Source organism: Mus musculus, chromosome 12 (assembly GCF_000001635.26).
Source record: "Mus musculus strain C57BL/6J chromosome 12, GRCm38.p6 C57BL/6J".
Taxonomy (NCBI): Eukaryota; Metazoa; Chordata; class Mammalia; order Rodentia; family Muridae; genus Mus; species Mus musculus.
In genome coordinates this window covers 3,987,757-4,009,942 of record NC_000078.6, presented here as the reverse complement: position 1 = coordinate 4,009,942, position 22,186 = coordinate 3,987,757, and the positions used below count along the sequence as shown (strand labels likewise).

General features: G+C 46.2%; 1 protein-coding gene across 5 annotated transcripts in view; it reads left to right on the top strand.

Moving 5' to 3' along the window:
- Efr3b (EFR3 homolog B) overlaps window positions 1-22,186 on the top strand; it is a 76,550-nt gene that overhangs the window by 29,161 nt on the left and 25,203 nt on the right. For 2 of the 5 annotated variants that reach the window (XM_030246875.1, NM_001082483.1), the window contains exons 2-4: window positions 8,987-9,063; window positions 10,226-10,353; window positions 16,887-17,037. In XM_030246875.1, the coding sequence (XP_030102735.1) occupies window positions 10,247-10,353; window positions 16,887-17,037 (258 nt within the window). In that variant the 5' untranslated portion in view covers window positions 8,987-9,063; window positions 10,226-10,246. Of the gene's footprint in view, window positions 1-8,986; window positions 9,064-10,225; window positions 10,354-16,819; window positions 17,038-22,186 lie in introns of all 5 variants that reach the window. The other 3 variants (XM_011243888.1, XM_011243887.3, XM_030246876.1) reach the window with 2 other exon arrangements.

Below are 22,186 nucleotides of genomic sequence, written 5' to 3'. Positions count from 1 at the left end.
AACTGAGGGTGTAACCAAGTTAATAGAATGCTTATCTAGCATGCGTGGAACCTTGGCTGTGTATCCATGGCCCACTCGTTCAGTACTGCAGAGCCTTGCCTTGCCTGGGATAGTGCTGCAGAGCCTTGCCTGGGATAGTGTGTGCCTATAATCCAAGTACTTGAGAGGTGGAAGGAAGAGGGCCAGAAATTCAAAGCCATCCTTAACTATATGGGGGAGTTCGAGGCCAGCCTGGGCTAGAGACTCCGCCGCTGATGGTGGCGGTGGTAGTGACAGAAAAATGACTCAGTGACTGAAGAAGGGCACTTGTACTTAGAGAGGACCTAGGATTCTGGCCTCTGCAAGCACCAGGTACACATGTGTACATAAAGGCAAAACACTCATACACATAAATAAAAATAAATCTAAATAATAATCAGTTGTCACATGCCACATGGTTGGTGGTGTGGTCGTGGTGCTGGTGATGAAGGCTGTGGTAAACTGAGTGTTTAGCTTGTGGCAGAAACAGCTAAGACCTTTGCTTGTTTCCAGTTAATCTCTGTTAAAGCCCAAGAACAGATCTCCTCAGTCCCATGTCACTGCTGCCTAGACCGAGGCACACATGGCTCAGATACCTTGCCTCAGTCTATATACCTTGTTAGAGCTAGGACTGGGGTTCAAAAACCAAGCTATCAGGACCCTGGACATGGTGATATAATTATTTCCTACTGTCTGTGGTCCCGTGAGTCAGTCAATCGGAAGAGATTGTGTTTGGTTTTATTTGTTATCTGTTTGGAACGTGGTCCTAAAACCCTCAGGGGAAGCCCACAGGTAGTAAAGAATTGAAGTCCGGACACTAAATCAATCAGACACATTTCTTTTCAAACTCCTGTTCTCAATTAAGGTGGCAATCTGATTAGCCCAGAGAGATTGGCTGGAAAGCGGTGAGCATCTTGGAGGCTCTGGAGCGTGAAAGGTCAGCCCGCTACTGCCAGCTCCTGGACTGTCTGCCTCCCTGAAGAGAATTCAGCTGCCGCAGAATTCTTTTTTCAGTGGAGACTGTCTAGAAGCCAGTTCCTGACTCCTTCCCCAGGTCCGTTTTCACCCGAATCTTCTCTTACTCTTCTCCATCTCTAATCTTCCAGGGTAAGAGACAGGTGCTGGCGACCGCCGTTGTGCCCGCTCCCCCCACCCCCCACAACAGTACACCTGTCCCGCAGCCACAGGATACCATCAATGTCCTAATCACCGACTGGGCAGACGCAGGTTGCGCCCGTGTGGCTCTCTGGTTTTAATTACCCAGGGCAAATGGCTGCCTCACTCTGAGCAGTGAGAAATCAGGAACAAGAAGGAAGGATTAAATAAGTCAGCACTTGGTCAAGAGACTGAATAACAAGCAGCCATTAGAGTTCCAGGGAAGGATACGTACTGAGAAGGTGAGGGCATGTCTGACACAAGATGAAAGTAAGCTTTGACAGTGCCCTGTGGGATCCAAATTTCAAGCATGTGTTTTAAACATTTGAAAACAAGGAAACAGACAGAGAGCAAATGCCCCTCCCCATGTCCATCACGATTTCTGAACAATGTGATTACAGTATTTTACTTTATAAATTTGTCTCTGAGCATGATGCCTTTTAAAAATAGAAACAAGGGACCAGGAGATTATGGATCTCCTCCCTGGTCAGTGGCTTGAGTTTCCATTAGGTGTCCTACCTGTCACGAGCCAATTCAAGTCTTGCCTCTTTAGGTGCTTTTCTGGGTTTATCCAACTCTCATAGCTTCAGCTTGATGGACCCCCTTGAACTCACTGGGCCACACCAGCAACTCTGGGGGGGGGGTGAAGGGGTCCTCTCTAACCCAACTAAAGGACAGGATCCTTGATGGCAGCCTGTGTTTATATTTAACTTCCTTCTCCTGGCCAAATGGTTCAGCAACACTGTACAGCTGCTGGAGTTTAAGCAGTGTCCATTGAACACAAGCTGGGTCCTTGTGGGACGCACTGCATGGGGGTGACCCGCCTTTCTCTCTGAACTTTGTCCCATTTCCTCCAATTCATCTAAAAGGGCCGTCTGTGCCATTAGCCCTGAGTTAGACTTTATTGTGAATTGTTTGGTTGTTTTTTAAAATTCCATTTACTTTGGTAGGGACGAACAAGTCTAGCCTTTGTTTTTACAGGGAGATTATAGAAGAAAATAAATATGGGCTATTTTGAGTAAAAAGGCTTTGTGTATGTGTGAATGGGGATGATGGAGCTGATGTTTTTAAGACAGAAAATAAGAGCCAAGAGGAGAGGACTTCCTTGGGTCTCATGCTGATCAAAAGCAGGTGAAAGCAGGCACACTCATGTCAGTAAGCCTTCAGGCCTGTTGGGCTCAGAATACTGTACAGAGGTCAAGGTTGCAGGACACGAGACCTGGACAATTTAGTTGCTTTAGAGGAAGAAAAGATGAATCACTGAAATAACAGCCTGAGCTCTGCCTGGAAGACTCAGTGCAAAGTATGCCTTCTCGCAGACTCCAGCTGGCAGAGAGAGGCGTTAGGGAAGGAGGGCCAGCCTGGGCCAGGCCCTGAGTCAGGGTGGGCAGAGAGGAAGGAATGACTGCTGGCAGAGAGAGGCGTTAGGGAAGGAGGGCCAGCCTGGGCCAGGCCCTGAATCAGGGTGCTTATTGCTGCTGGTCACCACCCACACCAGCTGGTACCCAGGATCCCTGTCACCTCATTTGCTGCATGTCCCACCCTCTGTCCCTTTTGCTCTCTGCCATTGGCCTGAGCCTTCTGAGGTAGAGAATTAAGCAAGTGTCTGAATTCAGTGGAGGATGGCTGAGGAATAGGGTGACACCCCAGCCCCACCCCCCTTGAATGGGCTTCCCTGGTCAAGTGCTAAGTGCAAGGGTTGAGATTTTTGATGCAGAAATGGAGCCATGCTAACTCTTCAACTGGGAGTAAACTAAACCAGAGTTGCCTTAATGCTCCCTCCTTCAGAAATGGATGAGAAGAAGACGACTGGCCAGTGGCTGGACAGACAGGAGAGAGCCACGCATCAGGTTTAAACCCAGCGTCAGAGAACAATGCAGAATGAGCCTGGGGAGCCGTTGAGGATGCATTCCAGTTATAGCAGTGAGGGGGCTAGGGAGCCTCCTGCCAGAGTCATACACACGCTGTGAGCTCTTGGGCAGTTTGAGCTCTCAGACCCTGCCTCTATCTTCCCGGGTCTCGACAGGCTCTGTGTGAAATACTTATGAAATCTTGGCCTAGTTTTTAACCCAAAGCAGTCAGTAAACCCTGGGGTTTGTTGGATGTTAAAGATGAGCCTAAGGGAGCCAGAGGCAGCAAGGCAAGAAGACAAGAAATTCAAAGGAGACTGCCTGCCTTGTGTTTTGGAGGACCTGCAGGTCATATGGACTGGGAAGAAGGTGTCACCAGAGAAGGCCTAGATTTTTGAAAAGTTTGCAATGTTTAGCAATGCTTAGGATTGGGATATTGTTTTTATCTTCCACTTGTCACAGGCAGTTCTGGCCAAAGGGACAGATTGGTCAAGAACACAGGGTGGGGGCAGGCAGGAGAAAAGGCTGCAGTGGGCAGAAGTTGGCAAGGCTGAGAATCCCAGCACTGAGACCAGATGATGCTGCCAGTAACCCCGGGCTGTTCGCCATCAGATCTACAACAGCCAGAGCTGGGCCCGTGCTCTCACCGTGACTGCACACCAGACCCTCAGGAAAGGGTCATCTGGTGAGATGGCTCTGGACATGCAGAGGCCAGGGAGGAGGCCAGGGTGTGCAGTGTGTGCTGTGCCGGAAGGAGTACCCCAACCCCTGGCCACCGTCTCCAGCATGCCTGCTTCATCATGTCCTCGAGAAATGAGCTCAGTGCCCACCCCCCACCACACACCATGGGTGGGAATCATCTATGCACATGTCCTGTGAGGAGCCCTTGCATCGGGCCTGAGGAATCCTAGGGGAGGAAGGAGGAGGGGACCAGGGCAGTCTGGCCATGTTTAATTTTCAAGTTGTTGGGTGCTACTGAAGCCTTGTTAACTGGGTATTTCTGTTAACTTTTTGTTAATCATTTGATTTTTGATTATCCATTGATATAACAGGAAGTTGGCCAGGCTACTTTTCCTTCATTTTCCTTAAAATAGGTGGAGCAATTCTCTCTCAGAAATAAAATAGATCAGAATTAAAAGGTACATTATAGGCGAGTGACTGAGAGTTAATCTCCACCTGCTTCTGTGTGCAAACATTAAGAATCAATGCTCTTGGGAGCAAGGTTAAAGGAACATAGACATGCCTATTGAATTTTCGTTCTGATGACTGTTTCCAGTTGCTTCTTAATGCTTTCCTTGGTTTTTCCCTGGCAGGGTTACGTCTCCTTTAAATTCACCTGCTCTGAATCTGGTAGAAAACTCAGTGCAGGCTTTCCAGCACTTGCTATACCTGCTTTGGCTTCCAGAGGTCAAGCCTCAGCCCAGAATCCCCAGCTCTTTGCCTAAGGGATTGCCCGGGAAGTATGGCTGCTATATAGGGCTTTCTGCTCTACGGCTGAGATTCCAGAAAAATCTCTCTCGCTTCTGATTATGACTGTTTGCTTTCTAAAAGGGAGCAGATAATAAGATGCTCATGCATCCAGCCCTGGGCTGTGTCCTGATGACTCCTCTGTTGGGCTACACTGAGCTACACAGCTCTAGAGTTATCAATATGGCGAACTACTTACAACGGACAAAACTTTGACCACGCCTTTCCTCCCTCTTAACCCATGTTATTCCTTTCACATCCCCACCCTGAAAAGGTTTAAAAACAAACAAAACTCTAGCTCCCAACAGAACAGGATGGGTTTCAGACACCTGCGAGCTGGTTTCTTCATATAAACACCCTAACACCCAAATGTCTAGAAGGTTCTACTGAACGGGATTTTGAGGTCTTTGTGTGGGAATTCCCACTAATGCTGGTCATTCTTTTCTCAGTGACCCCTAGCCTTCCCGGGGAACATTTGCATTTCAAGAGGAGGGCGTGTACAAACAGAACTCCTCTGTAATTGGTGGATGGACGGGGCACTTGGTTTTCTTCTGGGATGGACTTTCCCAGGCTCCTCTGTGAACGCTCCTCCCGTCCACTTTCTGCACAACCCCCACTCTCCCAGCACAAAGGAGCTGGGATGCAGCAGAGGAAGGCCCTGCCCGGGAAGAAGGCTAATGAGGACAGTTTCCAGAAGTTTCTATTTCCTTGACCCATTAAGTTTCTAATGCTGGAGGGTTTTTTTTTAACCAGTCTTATTGTTGATTTCCAAACAGCATCATTTCCTAGCCTTGGAGATCCTGAACAGAGTCATTTGGGGCTTCTTTTTTAAATAAATGTAGCTTTGTAAAATCCTGCTATATTGTTCTTAGTTTTCCATTCCCCCAGTGACTGACAAAAAACCTTGGACCAGGAAAGGGCTGGGACGGAGAACTAGCCCAGCTCTCCAATGCAGCTTCAAATACCACAGACAAGGACCGTAAAGAAGAATTTCCTGTTCATAGTTAATGATCATGTTCATGTATCATAGAGTAGGGACCATTCTGAAGTGGGAGTGACACAGAAAAGGAAATCAAGGCTCAAGAAATAGGGACTTGGGAGCCAGTCGGGGCAGGCAGAGCACAGTTACCCTGAGCGTGGCCTTCATCCCAGGACGTTCTAGACTACCAGTTCTCACTCTGTAAGTCATGACCCCTCTAGGAGTCAAATGATCCTCTCATAAGGGTCACATACCAGTTATCCTACATATCAGAAACTTACATTATGATTCATAACAGTAACAAAATTACAGCTATGAAGTAGCAATGGAAATAACTTTATGGTTGGAGGTCATCACAACAGGAGGAACTGTATTAAAGGGTCACAGCATAAGAAAGGTTGAGAGTGCTTCTCAGCCATTCGGTATTCCTCAAGTGAGAATTCTTTGTTTAGCTCTGAGTCCCATTTTTTAATGGGGTTATTTGATTTTCTGGAGTCCACCTTCTTGAGTTCTTTATATATATTGGATATTAGTCCCCTATCTGATTTAGGATAGGTAAAGATCCTTTCCCAATCTGTTGGTGGCCTTTTTGTCTTATTGACGGTGCTTTAGCCTTGCAGAAGCTTTGCAGTTTCATGAGGTTCCATTTATCAATTCTCGATCTTACAGCACAAGCCATTGCTGTCCTATTCAGGAATTTTTCCCCTGAGCCCATATCTTCGAGGGTTTTCCCTACTTTCTCCTCTATAAGTTTCAGTGTCTCTGGTTTTATGTGGAGTTCCTTAATCCACTTAGATTTGACCTTAGTACAAGGAGATAGAAATGGATCAATTCGCATTCTTCTACATGATAACCACCAGTTGTGCCAGCACCATTTGTTGAAGATGCTGTCTTTTTTCCACTGGATGGTTTTAGCTCCCTTGTCAAAGATCAAGTGACCATAGGTGTGTGGGTTCATTTCTGGGTCTTCAATTCTGTTCCATTGGTCTACTTGTCTGTCGCTATACCAGTACCATGCAGTTTTTATCACAATTGCTCTGTAGTACAGCTTTAGGTCAGGCATGGTGATTCCACCAGAGGTTCTTTTATCCTTGAGAAGAGTTTTTGCTATCCTAGGTTTTTTGTTATTCCAGATGAATCTGCCGATTGCCCTTTCTAATTCGTTGAAGAATTGAATTGGAATTTTGATGGGGATTGCATTGAATCTGTAGATTGCTTTTGGCAAGATAGCCATTTTTACTATATTGATCCTGCCAATCCATGAGCATGGGAGATCTTTCCATCTTCTGAGATCTTCTATAATTTCTTTCTTCAGAGACTTGAAGTTCTTATCATACAGATCTTTCACTTCCTTAGAGTCACGCCAAGGTATTTTATATTATTTGTGACTATTGAGAAGGGTGTTGTTTCCCTAATTTCTTTCTCAGCCTGTTTATTCTTTGTATAGAGAAAGGCCATTGACTTGTTTGAGTTGATTTTATATCCAACTACTTCACCGAAGCTGTTTATCAGGTTTAGGAGTTCTCTGGTGGAATTTTTAGGGTCACTTATATATACTATCATATCATCTGCAAAAAGTGATATTTTGACTTCATCTTTTCCAATTTGTATCCCCTTGATCTCCTTTTGTTGTTGAATTGCTCTGGCTAGGACTTCAAGTACTATGTTGAATAGGTAGGGAGAAAGTGGGCAGCCTTGTCTAGTCCCTGATTTTAGTGGAATTGCTTCCAGCTTCTCACCATTTACTTTGATGTTGGCTACTGGTTTGCTGTAGATTGCTTTTATCATGTTTAGGTATGGGCCTTGAATTCCTGATCTTTCCAAGACTTTTATCATGAATGGGTGTTGGATTTTGTCAAATGCTTTTTCTGCATCTAACGAGATGGTCACCTGAAAAAATGTTCAGCATCCTTAATCACCAGAGAAATGCAAATCAAAACAACCCTGAGATTCCACCTCACACCAGTCAGAATGGCTAAGATCAAAAATTCAGGTGACAGCAGATGCTGGCGAGGATGTGGAGAAAGAGGAACACTCCTCCATTGTTGGCGGGATTGCAAGCTTGTACAACCACTCTGGAAATCAGTCTGGCAGTTCCTCAGAAAACTGGATATAGTACTACCGGAGGATCCTGCAATACCTCTCCTGGGCATATATCCAGAAGATGTTCCAACCGGTAAGAAGGACACATGCTCCACTATGTTCATAGCAGCCTTGTTTATAATAGCCAGAAGCTGGAAAGAACCCAGATGCCCCTCAACAGAGGAATGGATATAGAAAATGTGGTACATTTACACAATGGAGTACTACTCAGCTATTAAAATGAATGAATTTATGAAATTCCTAGGTAAATGGATGGACCTGGAGGGTATCATCCTGAGCGAGGTAACCCAATCACAAAGGAACTCACACAATATGTACTCACTGATAAGTGGATATTAGCCCAGAAACTTAGGATACCCAAGATATAAGATACAATTTGCTAAACGTATGAAACTCAAGAAGAACGAAGACCAAAGTGTGGACACTTTGCCCCTTCTTAGAATTGGGAACAAAACACCCATGGAAGGAGATACAGAGACAAAGTTTGGAGCTGTGTCAAAAGGATGGACCATCTAGAGCCTGCCATATCCAGGGTTCCATCCCATAGTCAGCTTCCAAACGCTGACACCATTGCATATACTAGCAAGATTTTGCTGAAAGGACCCAGATATAGCTGTCTCTTGTGAGACTATGCCGGGGCCTAGCAAACACAGAAGTGGATGCTCACAGTCAGCTATTGGATGGATCACAGGGCTCCCAATGGAGGATCTAGAGAAAGTACCCAAGAAGCTAAAGGGATCTGCAACCCCATAGGTAGAACAACATTATGAACTAACCAGTACCCCGGAGCTCTTGACTCTAGCTGCATATGTATCAAAAGATGGCCTAGTCAGCCATCACTGGAAAGAGAGGCCCATTGGACTTGCAAACTTTATATGCCCCAGTACAGGGGAACGCCAGGGCCAAAAAGTGGGAGTGGGTGGGTAGGGGAGTGGGTGGGAGGGTATGGGGAACTTTTGGGATAGCATTGGAAATGTAAATGAGGAAAATACCTAATAAAAAGTATAATAAATAAATAAATAAATAAATAAATAAAATTAAAAAAAGAAAGGTTGAGAGTAACTGTTCTAGACTCACGGGTCACAGGAGGAGGTCTTATAGTCTAATCTCAGAAATTCCTGGAGGAGGGGGGTTGTATAAGTGGAAGGCGGTGGGAGTACCTGGTCTCTGCATGAGCTCCCACCCATGAGGTCTTACCCTCCAAGTGTTCTTCTGAGGCCAGACTCCTTCCCCTGAATGTTTCACTCTACCCAATCCCTAAACTTGGCACTTGGGAATCATCCAGAGACCTCTCTCCTGGGAAGAACAAGGCCCTAGCCCTTCAGCTGGTTTCTTTCCTCCTGGGCCCTGGACCCCTGGTCTTTGTGACCTTGTAGCAGGCCTTTAAGCCTAGGTTTCTCTTTTCCCATTCTAGGTGTGTGTGGCTGCTGCGGTGCCCTTCGTCCCAGGTACAAGAGGCTGGTGGACAATATCTTCCCTGAAGATCCTGAGGTGGGTGACAGTAAGAGCAGCGTGGGCTGCTGACTGGGGAAGGTCTTTGGGCACTGACTCTTTCTGTTCCTGGGAGTGGTGAAGGTCTCTGACAGACATTTGACCCCTCTGAAGGCTGCATGTGCAGGAGCTGTTGGGAATATGCTAGGCTGCTGCCATACAGTTGACACATCCTTCTCACTCCTGTCTCAGTTGCTCGCTCTCCTGACGGAACCGTTTTCCTGCCGTTTAGTGAAGACATGCCCTGTCTAGCATTTGGCTCTGGCTCTCCATGGCATCTGTCAGATGTCTGGCTGTGTACTGCACAGGAGACCTGGCTTCTTGGCTTCCAAGATGCCACTCTGTGTCACACTGTGTTCTGCTGATGTCAGGATCTGATACATTTGCCTTGCTACCTGAGAATTACTGACCTGTCTGGATGGGCAGCTGGAAGATCCCATGTCTGTTATCCTCTGGAAACTTTCCTCGAAGCTGTAGAACCGCATTTTTTTTTTTAAGATTTATTTATTTTATGTATGTGAGTATACTGTAGCTGTCTTCGGACACACCAGAAGAGGGCATCAGATCCCATTACAGATGGTTGTGAGCCACCATGTGCTTGCTGGGAATTGAACTTAGGACCTCTGGAAGAGCAGTAGGTGCTCCTAACCACTGAGCCATCTCTTCAGCCCCCTCTGAATTACTTTTAATGACACCTCCTCCTTCATCCACACACCCGCGTATGTCTCTACACCCACACATGTATATACATGAATGCATATACACACATATATACACACATGCATAAAAACCTATCTCTGTATTTGTGTATGTGGTGTATGCATGTGCGTGTGTGCACTGCACTTGTCTGCACATGTATGTGGAGGCCAGAAGTTGACTATTTTTGGAATCTTTCTTTATCACACTCTGCTATGGTTTTTGAGACAAGTTTCTCAAGGATCCTAGAGCTTGCTGTTGAGGTTAAACTAGGGACAGTGAGCCGTATGTATGTTTGAGTTTTCCTAGCATGGTAACTCTGTAACCCACCCAGCCCTGGTACAGTGGTTAAGCCATGGTCTCTAAAGCTAGATTTCGAGGGACCAGTTGAATTGATTTTGTTCCAGGCTTGAGCCTTCCCATTAGAGCAGAGCCATGGTGATTTTGAGCTGTCCGTCTTCTACAGGATGGTCTGGTGAAGACCAACATGGAGAAACTGACCTTCTATGCCCTCTCAGCGCCTGAAAAACTGGATCGAATTGGTGCCTACCTCTCAGAGAGGCTCATCCGAGATGTGGGTCGCCATCGATATGGGTGAGTCACATAGGGGCAGACAAGATGACTTTTCAGAAATGTTATATTTTGGGGGTAAGGTAGTATAATAACATTTCAGGAAATGAAGTATTGGGTGTGTTATTCAATAGACTGAGAAAAATGGGATTGGGCTCACCTGTTCCTCCTGAGGCATGTAAACTTGGATTGTTCTGTGGAGATTTGGGAAGAGGGCATGCTGGCCCCATAGGAGTTGCCATTTGGCATCCATTGAGTTGCCCTGTGTCCACATAGAAGAGCTTATACAGCCAGCCTGACTCAGAATGTATAGTTATTCTCTTCCCTTACTGACTGAAAAAGTGAGATGGAGCCATCTGTGTTCTGAGAAGGCAAGGTTGGAGTAGTCGGTCCACTAAAAACACACTTCAGAGAGGCCGGGAATCTGGCACAGTTGCTAGTAGGTCCAGTATGCTAGAAGCCTTGGGTTGGATCTCTAAAGCCCCATAAACCGCCAAGGTAGAGCACACCTGTGATCCTAGCACCAGGAGGTGGATGCTGTAAGGTCAAAAGTTTGAGGTCATTGCGTTATAGCAAGGCTGCCTAGGAGAGGTGAGGTCCCATCTCAAAACAGGACAAACATTCGCTTTAAATTTTTAAATATTTTGCTGTCGAATGAGAAGCAATCAGAATATTAAAACTGAACATGAGATAAATATTATCAACAAATAAGGCAAAGGATTCAAGGTTACTCGTTAGTAATATCGAATAAATAGTCTGGAGGAATCAGAAGAGAGACAGCTGGGGGAAAGATTACAAAGGCTCCACTCAGAGAGCTGGGGTCACCTGTATGGCATTCACCAGACTTACAGTCCACGCCCAAACCACTGGACCATTCCAATCACATTGATTTTTCTCTAAAAGTAAATATGTAAGTTTTAGCCAGAAAATGGCAGTGAAAACAGAGGCATTTTCACAGTTTCCTGGGAAAAGAACAAATTGGTTAGGATCAAATAGAGGCTTTGTATATACTAGGTGTCTTAGTCAGGGTTTCTATTCCTGCACAAACATTATGACCAAGAAGCAAGTTGGGGAGGAAAGGGTTTATTCGGCTTACACTTCCATACTGCTGTTTATCACCAAGGAAGTCAGGACTGGAACTCAAGCAGGTCAGGGAGCAGGAGCTGATGCAGAGGCCATGGAGGGATGTTCTTTACTGGCTTGCTCAGCCTGCTCTCTTATAAAACAGAAGACTACCAGCCCAGAGATGGCACCACCCACAAGGGGCCCTTCCCACTTGATCACTAATTGAGAAAATGCCTTACAGCTGGATCTCATGGAGGCATCTCCCCTACTGAAGCTCCTTTCTCTGTGATAACTCCAGCTGTGTCAAGTTGACACACAAAACCAGCCAGTACAATTGACCCCTTGTCAACTTGACACACAAACACATCACTATTAAGCCTCAACCCTTAGTTTCTTATTCATCCCCAAGATCTAAACAATTTTAAAAGTCCCACAGTCTTTACATATTAAAAATTCAATCCTTTTAAAATATCCAATATCTTTTAAAATCCAAAGTCTTTTTACAATTAAAAGTCTCTTAACTGTGGGCTCCACTAAAATATTTTCTTCCTTCAAGAGGGAAAAATATCTGGGCACAGTCACAATCAAAAGCAAAAATTAAACTCCAACTGTCCAATGTCTGGGATCCAACTCACGATCTTCTGGGCTCCTCCAAGGGCTTGGGTCACTTCTCCAGCCATGCCCTTTGTAGCACACACCTTGTCTTCTAGGCTCCAGCTGCCTGTACTCCACTGCTACTGCTGTTCTTGGTGGTCATCTCATGGTACTGGCATCTCCACAACACTGCCGTCTTCTGCTGGAACTAGGCTTCACCTACAGCCTCTCATAAGGCTCTCTTCATGGTGCCAAGCCTCAACTCCTTTGCATGACCCCTTCTGTCCTGGGCCATCAATTGCAACTGAGGCTGCACCTTCACCAATGGCCTTCCTTGGCCTCTCACAGTGCAGAGTCTCAGCTGTTCTGTGTGACTCCTTCATGCCTTCAAAACCAGTACCACCTGGGTGACTCTTACACATTACCAAGTCCAGCCACAGCACAAGGTACAACCTTGTACTGGCTAATTTTGTGTCAACTTGACACAGATGGAGTTATCACAGAGAAAGGAGCTTCAGTTGAAGAAAGACCTCCATGAGATCCAGCTGTAAGGCATTTTCTCAATTAGCGATCAAGGGGAAAAGGTCCCTTGTGCGTGGGACCATCCCTGGGGTGGTCGTCTTGGGTTCTATAAGAGAGCAGGCTGAGCAAGCCAGGGGAAGCAAGCCAGTAAAGAACATCCCTCCATGGCCTCTGCATCAGCTCCTGCTTCCTGACCTGCTTGAGTTCCAGTCCTGACTTCCTTGGTGATGAACAGCAGTATGGAAGTGTAAGCTGAATAAACCCTTTCCTCCCCAACCTGCTTCTTGGTCATGATGTTTGTGCAGGAATAGAAACCCTAAGACACTAGGGATGCGCTTTATCCTAGATCTAGAAACTCTTAAACCAGACGCAACCCCCACCCCCCGTGTGAAAACAAATGCAAATCTGTTTCCATGATCCTTCTCTGTACAGTAAAATTAGGTTGCCACTCATTAAGAGGAGGAGCATGAATGCTTTGTGCACAGCGGTTATATAAAGAGCCTTGTCGTACTGTAAAGCACATTCAGGCAAGTAAAAATGGCTTTATCCTTGACTGAACCAAAGGCTAATGCACCCGTGGTAGCATTAAACATTTAATACCTATTCTGCCCTCGCTCTCTGCAGTGACGTGTCTTGTGATTAAAAATGTCCATAGCCGACAGGGTCCCTTGGAATCCTCCCTCTGCCTGTGGAATGACAATTCAAATTTGGCATCATCCTGTTAAAAATCGCCCTTGCAGCATCTAGATATTTAAAGCCCGAGGGAGGGCTTTGATCATAAACATTTGGAGAGAGGAGAGACGGCTGTTAGGATCTTCTTCTCTCCTTGCCCTCCTGTGTCTTCCTGCCCAACATGGCTGGCCTCTTCCTTGTCCTGGATGGAGGCCCTGGAAGAGCAGCATCTTCTCACCACACCGTGAGAGGAGCTGTGTCTTCCTAGCATGGTGCGGGTGTCTCTATGGTTTGGTCCTATCGATGTGAACCTTGGCCACTGTCTCGTGACCACTGCCTTCCTGCATTGCCGCTTTGCCACAGCCCCCTGGGTGTCCTGATTCATGAGTGTCCATCCCCACAAGGATGCCAGCTGCAAGCAGGGAGAGGATGGGGGATTTCAAGGCATTGGCTGGAATGGGTGGTGATTTGCACAGAAGCAGAACCCCAGCATTTCTTAGGCTTCTTCTCTCCTTCCCGCTCCAGATCAGCCCAACACCTTTGAATAGCAGGGGAGGGAATGACAGTGTGGAGACAGGCATCAGTCCACAGGGAACGCCGAGCAGGGACCACCGTGTGCAGGATATCATGTTAGACAGTATCAGGGGTCCCCGGTGCCTGGAGTTCTACCCCAGCCCAGGGCTGAGCAGTGAGGATGGAGATGAGGAGTGTGAGCTGGCCAACCTGAGCATGCTGGTCCAAGCTAACCCCTAATTGTTCCCTAGAAAGGCCTAAAGCTGGTGGGAAGGTAGATTAACCCTTCAGAAAAGTGAACTGCAGACCCTGCTAGATAGAGAGGGTCGACCCGCTCTTCCTTAGCTGTGGCCAACCATTCTCCTTGCTCCTGGGCTCTTAAAAAACTTAGAAAGTGCTGGGTGGTAGTGGCTTTTAATCCCAGAACTTGGGAGGCAGAGGCAGGCAGATTTCTGAGTTCAAGGCCAGCCTGGTCTACAAAGTGAGTTCCAGGACAGCCAGGTCTATCTATACAGAGAAACTCTGTCTCGAAAAACCAACCAACCAACCAACCAACAAACAAACCCCAAAAAAACTTAGAAAGTTCAGTTCAGGAATGGGCTGAGCTAATATACCCAAAATGCCTAGACTAAGAGGCCCTTTGTCCAGGGTCCTGGCTGCCCTTTGAGAGATGATCCGAGTCCCTGGCTCCAGATCCACATTTCCACTCCTACTGGGTGGGACTCCCAGGCCACTCCTCTCACTCTTCCCCTGGCACTGCAGGCCTTTCGTGGTTTCGCTGGCTGCTTCTGACCTGGAACAAGGTGTCCAAGCAGAGCCAGCCACTTCAGGGACTCCACAGAGAGAAGGACTTTTCCCCTGGCTCCTAGAATGCTCTGTGGTTGTCTTTCTTGTGCATTGGTTCCTGTGCCTGATTTCTTCCATTTGTAATTTGCCCAGTGTCCTCCCCTGATGCTCACAGTTCCTGGTCTGTCGCCAGCTCACTTGCATTCTGTCCTCTTCATCTTTGGGATGCTCATGTGGTACGTTTGGAGCTGATGTTTGCTGTGGCAGCAGCCTGTCCTGCCCCCATGGCTCAGCTCCATCCTAACCCACTCTGTTCCAAGTACCCAGGCAGGCCAGTTTGGACTCTCAGACTCACTGTTACCTTGGACCCCTTGCAGAACTCAGACCCCATCCCTGAAGATGGTAGCTTTGTCATGGGAATCCTTTGATGGTCAGCGTCCCCAAAGTCCCCTGCTCTGATGGGCAGCACACATAGGGAAGCTGGTGCTAACACAGGGCAAACCTGAACTCAGTGCTTGGGTCTGAATTCATGATCATAATTAAAACTAACACTTGGCACTGGAATCAGAAATGAAGCATCGGGAGGCAGAGGCAGAAGGATTTCTGAGTTTGAGGCCAGCCTGGTCTACAGAGTGAGTTCCAGGACAGCCAGGGCTACACAGAGAAACCCTGTCTCGGAAAAAAAAAAAAAAAAGTAAGATGCCAGTAGAAAAATGTTGCCATGACCATAGAAAAACTGGAATTTCTCTTTGCCTGCCCTTATTTTATTACCATGTTTGGTGACTTGACCATGTCCAGGTGTCCCTGCATGGAAGACCTGTCCCCCTCTGACCTGTCTGCTCTGGCAGGAATCCCAGCCAGTTTTCTTTTCCAGCGTGGGTTACTTGAACTCTATGGACTGCCAGGGCTGTAGAAGGTGTCCTCGCTGGCAGTCTGTGGAGGACAAGGTTATAGAGTCAGGTGTGTCTGTCCTGTGTAGGAAGAAAGCCAAGCTTGAATGAGTTCTAAGAGCCAGTGCCACCTCTGTGTTCCAAAGCCACCACAGAGAGCTGGGGCTGGAGTGCACTGATCATGTACTTAACAAGCTAAGCTTGGGTTCCCCTCAAGGAAAAATAAGGATATTATAGATAAAAGAATGACACGATCTATTTTTGAGTATACACAGAGACCACTGTTTCCTTAATAATCCTTAGTAATAATTGAATTTAGTAAAGTCCAAGGATTTCATAGTAGCTGGCTCAGCTTAGAGAAATTAAAGAAACACATTTTATAAAAATAGAAAAGATTCCAAAGTATAGAGGGTTTTTAAAAAAGATTTATTTATTCATGTATTTTATATGAATGCTTTGTCCTCATGCACACCAGAAGAGTGAATCAGATCCCATTACAGATGGTTGTGAGCCACCATGTGCTTGCTGGGAATTGAGCTCAGGACTTCTGGAAGAGCAGTCAAGTGCTCTTAACCTATGAGCCAACTCTTCAGCACAAGGCTTTTCTTTTTTAATGGCTATTTTTACAGAAGTTAATGCAAGGGTGTCAAAGAACTGGTGTCTGGTTGCTGGTTGGTTTTTTTTTGGGGGGGGGGTTGGGGGGGCTTTTTTTTTTTTTTTTTTTTTGGTTTTTTGAGACACGGTTTCTCTGTATAGCCCTGGCTGTCCTGGAACTCACTTTGTAGACCAGGCTGGCCTTGAACTCAGAAATCTGCCTGCCTCTGCCTCCCAAGTGCTGGGATTAAAGGCGTGCGCCACCACCGCCCGACGAGAACCCCAGTTTGACCTGTCATCCACAGGGATGCTCACTGTCCTTTGTAATTGAGGTTCCATGGGAAGCCAATGCCATTGTCTAGCCGTCAAGGCTAGACACACATGGTGCAAACACTCATGTACATAAAATAAATCTTTAAAAATAAATAAATAAATGTAAAAATAGAAAACCACAAGACACCATGGACTCAGCTCATTTATGTATGAATGTACAAATGTAGCCTGGTGATCAAATAGTTTGACTACACAGTTTCTATAGCTGAACAGCTGCCACAAGAACTATGGCTAGGGCCTGTATTGACCCAAACTTTTTTTAAGACCCCCTAAAGTCAAGAGTTTATAAATATATGTCTTATGTTTAAGAATAGACTTGGTCTGTATTGATGAGGAAGGGCTGATCTCTGAGCCCCCTTTGTTGTGTATATAGCACATGAACTTGACTGGGGAGCCCTAACATTTTTAAGGCCCCACTTACAGCTCTGTGTCATCCTGATTCTCCATTCTGGGCTGGAATGAACCCTTGTTACAAATGCGGCTGAGACACTGCCAGCCCACAGATGTATCTCCTTCCCCAGATTCTGCCCCAGCCAGGTGTGTTGTGGGAGTGGAAGCCCGGGTGCAGCCATGTGCCTCTGTCCTCAGGTACGTGTGTATTGCCATGGAGGCGCTGGACCAGCTGCTCATGGCCTGCCACTGCCAGAGTATCAACCTCTTCGTGGAAAGCTTCCTCAAAATGGTGGCCAAGCTGCTGGAGTCGGAGAAGCCGAACCTGCAGATCCTTGGCACCAACTCGGTAAGAGGTGGTCTGGGGATGCAGGGTGGGGTGGGTTAGAAGACCTCTGGGTCAGGCTGTTCCACCCTCACTTGCTGTCTGACCACCCTAAGCCAGTGGTTCTCAACTTTCCCAACGCTGTGACCCTTCAACACAGTTCCTCGTGTTATGGTGACCCCCCCACCATAAAATTATTTTGTTACTATTTTATAACTGCAATTTTGCTCTTGTTATGAATCATAATGTAAATATTTGATATTCAGGCTATCTGTTATGCAACCCCTGTGAGGGCTGAGACCCACAGGTTGAGAATGCTACCCTAAGCTATATACCTCTTGTCTTACTATCTCTCTTTGTGTGAGCAAAGAGGTGTTGTGTGTTTTGAATTTTAGTAAATATAATATTTATATAAGCATATAAGAAAATATGTCCTAGAAATAAGATTTATTGGAGCTGGAGAAATGGATGCCTATCTTAGGCTGCTCACAGACACCTATAACTCTCACTCTCAGGAGATCCAGCATCTTTGGATTCCTCAGACACTCATATGCACAGACCTATACATATACACACATACTTAAATATAATAGAATGAGTCTTTTAAAAAATAAAATAAAATTCATGGGCCAGGTGTGGTGGTGCACATCTTTAATCCTAGTACTTGGGAGGCAAAGGCAGACAGACCTCTGTGAATTCAAGACCAGCCAAGACTGCATAATGAAGCCCACATCTATAAACAAACAAATAAGGTTCTGCTCTGTAAACTGATGACCTTTGTTTTTTTTTTTTTCCCTAATGAATTGTCCTCATAAATAATTTTCATCGAGGGCCAAAGAAATAGAAACCAGGACTGAACTTAGGTCATGCTGTAGAGAGTAGGGGTGTTCAGGGCATTGTGAGTCATCTTTCTAGGGGCACCCTTTGAAATCTGGTCTCAGTCACACCCTTCAGAGAAAGATAAGAGCACACGGATGAAGGCCATAGAGGAGTGAGAAGACTGTGGGGAAGCAGCAGATGGCCATAGGTCTGGTTCTGTCCTTTCCCGGCTTTGCATGGGCTCTGGTGTTTCTACCAAAAGTCTCGAGTGGGTTGACCTTGGTCTCTGTGGGTCCCCTGGTGTCTGTTGCTGGTTACAGTACAAGTAGATGGACCGTGACATGTCATGATTTATGAGAGAAGATACAGAAGGCTTGATCGGAAGTCCCACTATGATGTGTTTATCTAAATGGTCTCAAATGTTCTGGCTTCTTTCTTTAATCTCTTGCCCTTTGTCTTAGCCCCTTCCCTTACTTTAAGCTCAAGTTTATATGCAACTATTCTATAGCTTTAGTAAGTGTTGGGGGGGGGGGCATTGACATTCCATAGTGAACATGTGGAAGTCAGAGGACAACTCACAAAAGTTCTCTTCTTAACGCCTTGTTGGTCGTAGGGGTTGCAACTGGGTCATCAAGCTTGGCCGCAAGCCCCTGGACTTACTGAGCCATCTCGTTCACTCTGCTTTTGAATTCTTATCACACAGGTCATGAATTTTCTTTTCTCCTGATCTATGGGAGAGTTGCTTTAACAGAAGAAAGTCCTCTAAGTTTGCAGGATCCAACATGGCAGCCCTTCCCTTTCTCTTCCCTTTGTACCTCTGCCTCTGACAAATTACATACACCACAGCAAAGGGCAAAGCCCTTTGTCATGTTGCCCCGGCAACAGCTTCATGGACTGCTTTAGTTGTCTTAAGATAACTACAGCCTGGGAAAGAACATCTGCATGGAAAATGAGCTAGACACCCTGGGTCCATGGAGGCCACAGCCACAGAGGCAGGTAGCCAGCAGCTCTTGTTTTTCTCCACGCAGATCTTAGCTTAAGACAGGTGTTTCTCTGAATTCTGTATCCTGGTGATTTGTCACCTCTGCCGAATGACAGATGGCTGTGGTGTGACCATGGTGAAAGTGCGGTAGGATGGGTTCCCACTTGGAAGCAGGCCTTTCCTAACATCATCTTTCCTTTCCTTGTCGTCATCTGGACATTCTGGCCAACCGCCTATGCCAGAACTCTCAGAAGAGCCCTGCTTCACATCATTTAGACTTGCTGGGACCCTGGTCAGTCTTGGGATGGTTGGCCCAGGAGTGTCACCATGGTCCTCATAGGGACCTGAGGCGGTCCTTTCCTCTTTGCTCGGCATCCAGCTCCTTTTAAACTATGTGTTATAGGGTACTGACTCACTTTTAACGTAGATAAGGTTTTGTTGTAAGAGAAGAAAAAGAGGAACCAGATGTGGTAGAATACACCTGTAGTCGTCACGTCATTCAGTGGGTCATGGGAAGAGGACACTGAGTTTGAGGCCAGCCGAGGCTACATAGTAAAGATCTTATTCCAAGACAAAATGGAACAACAACCAAAAAAAAAAAAGAAAAGGAAGAAGAAAGGAGCTGACAGAATAAAAGTCAAAACAGCAATGGCTGTGAGATCCTTCCTGCTGCTTGGAGGACAGGAAGTCTCAGAGGGGCAGAGGACTGCCCATTTCCCCTCTGCAGGTAGAGGCAGAAAAAAAGCCTGCAGCCCCAAGGCTGCAAAAGAAGTGAGGTCCTGCCTCTGCTCCCAAGTTCTGCTACTGTCCTGTTCTTGACCCCGGAAAGCTATGCAGCGCCAAAGGCAGCCAGAGAAGAGGGGGAAAGCTAACTGTGCTTGGAGACACTTTGTTGGTGCCCCACTGAGCACAGCCAGGCTTTGTCAGGCTCTGGGAGAGCTGTGTGTGCAGAGTAACTATTTGAGTAGGCTTCCTCTTTGTTTAATCACCCCCAGTTTTCTGCACATCTGTGAGAGGCACTGTGAGGGCTGGTGATCCACTCCAGCAAGCTTGGCACCCTGTGTTATGGAGAAAAAGCTGCAACTTTGAACTTGAAAGGGTAGCCCTAGTGGTGCCCCTGGCCTTTGAAATGTCTTATGTTCAGAGTTGTCTGTTTGTTGTCATGGAAACCTTCATCATTGCCTTATCAGAGAGATAGGAGAAAGAGAGAGAGAGGAAAAGAAACAAAATTTAAACTTCAACTCATTTTCCTTCATGATTTCATTAAGTAACTAACACTTAAATAAAAATTAGGACTGGGGCTGGAGAGATGGCTCAGTGGTTAAGAGAACTGGTTGTTCTTCCAGAGGATCTAGGTTGAATTTCCAGAACACACATTAGGATGCTCACAATAACTTCAGCTCCAGGGGGTCTGATGCACTCTCCTGGCCTCCTCATGCATATGCATACACATATTAAAAATAAACCTTTTTTTAAAAGTGACAGGCAAGACTGCTGGTCGTTCTGGTCATAGCACACGTACAAGGCAAGTACTCATTAACCCCATTTTATAGGTGGGACAATTGAGGCCAAGGGAGCTTAAGTAACTTATTCCAGGTTACCCTATTGATAACCGGAGGAGTTGGAATTCAAATGTATAGGTGGGCTCCAAACCAGTCCTCAAAATACTAATACAAGAGATGCAGGCGGTAGCAGGTACGATGGTACATGCTTGTATTCACAGCACTTGGGAGTTGGAAGAAGGAGAATTATTCATTTCAAGCCATCTTGAGCTGCAAACCAAGACCTTGGTTTTTTGTTTTTGTTTTTTAAGCCACACACACACACACACACACACACACACACAAAGCTGGGCCTTACAGTGCTTGTTTGGTGTGCATAAGGACCAGAGTTTGTTTCCCAGCACTACAGAAGCACAGAAGGAAGAAGGAAGAAGAAGGAAAGTTCTGTGGTTTGAATGAAGTATGGGTGTTCTCAGTTTTGATTGACAGGCCATTGCTCACTTATGCGTGTTCTTTAGCATAATGCATCTGAGATCTGTGGTAGGCATGCTCAATTATACATAGGCATAAAATGGTAAGTAGAGGACTTGCCTTAAATGTTTACTTGAGGACAGTTTTGTTTTGCTGTACATTTACTAAAAACTAATCTAGGGACCGTTGACTCTAGCTCCATTAAAATGGGGAATTGTCAGGAGAATGCCACATGACTCATTATTTACAGCAGTTATATGTACAGCTAGATACAGGCCCCAATTGCTAGGTACATTTTTAAAAGAGCTTGTGTGTATAGCCCAAGTCAAGGGGAGTTCCAGGTTGCTAAACTATTCCCTATGCCTGCCTCTAGAGAGTAAAGACTCAGAAATTATACAGCTTCTCCTGTGACCAAAACAGGAATGAGATGGGCCAGATTCGAGGCAGAGTTCTGTCTGCTCTTCTAAACTCTAGGTCAAGCCAGTGTTTTAAACGGTACACTCCTTAACCCTAGCAGTTGGAAGGTACAGGCAGACTAGCCTACATAATGAGTTCTGAGCCAGCCAGGGCTACACGTGAGACCCTGTCTCAAAGAAGAGGAGGTAGAAGAGGCTGCAGTGGCCTTGGATTGTGAAGTGGTAGCCTCTTGGTGCTTCAGAGCCTGGGCAGTCTTTGCAGCCTTCTCAAAAACTGAACTTTACCTGCGCCATGCTTCAGGCAAGGCAGTGGTCACGTCTTGGGGGCTTAGGAAGCCACACAGCAAGGCCCTGCTTCCCTTGTTCCTGGAACTCCTGAGCTTGGGCCAATCAGGGATCTTGGGATGGCGTGGATTCTTCCCGTACCTCACTGCACCACCACATCAATAGTGCAAGCAGTGCCATTTCACTTATTGCTCACACTAGAGCATTCTCTCAATGTACATATTATGAATTTTAGCTTTAGCTCAGAGAGATCTCCTTACCCACTTAATGTGTTGAACAACTAAAACAGCTGCTTACATATGGTTTATACTAGTTACTTCTGTGTCACTGTGATAAAATATGTCATGAAGAGTTTAAGGGGGGGGGGGGTCTGTGTTGTGTGTGGTTTCAGAGGTTCTGTGCACCCTGGTACGCATGGTGTGATGAACAGATCACTCTCTGGGACTGAGTTGCAGGACATGCCATGTGGGCAACAGTGGAACAAATGCTGTGGCAGGAACCCACTGCCTTCTTATTGTATTTGAGTCCACTCCTTGGGAAGAAACCAACATCTATAAATCTGCTCAAAAACCTATGGCTGGAGAGCACACAGTCCCCAAGGCACACCTACTACTACTATTTGACTAACTGGACATAGTATCAAACTGTCCCCTAAATTCTTATCTCTCCACCTGTACTGGCTGGTTTTGTGTGTCAAC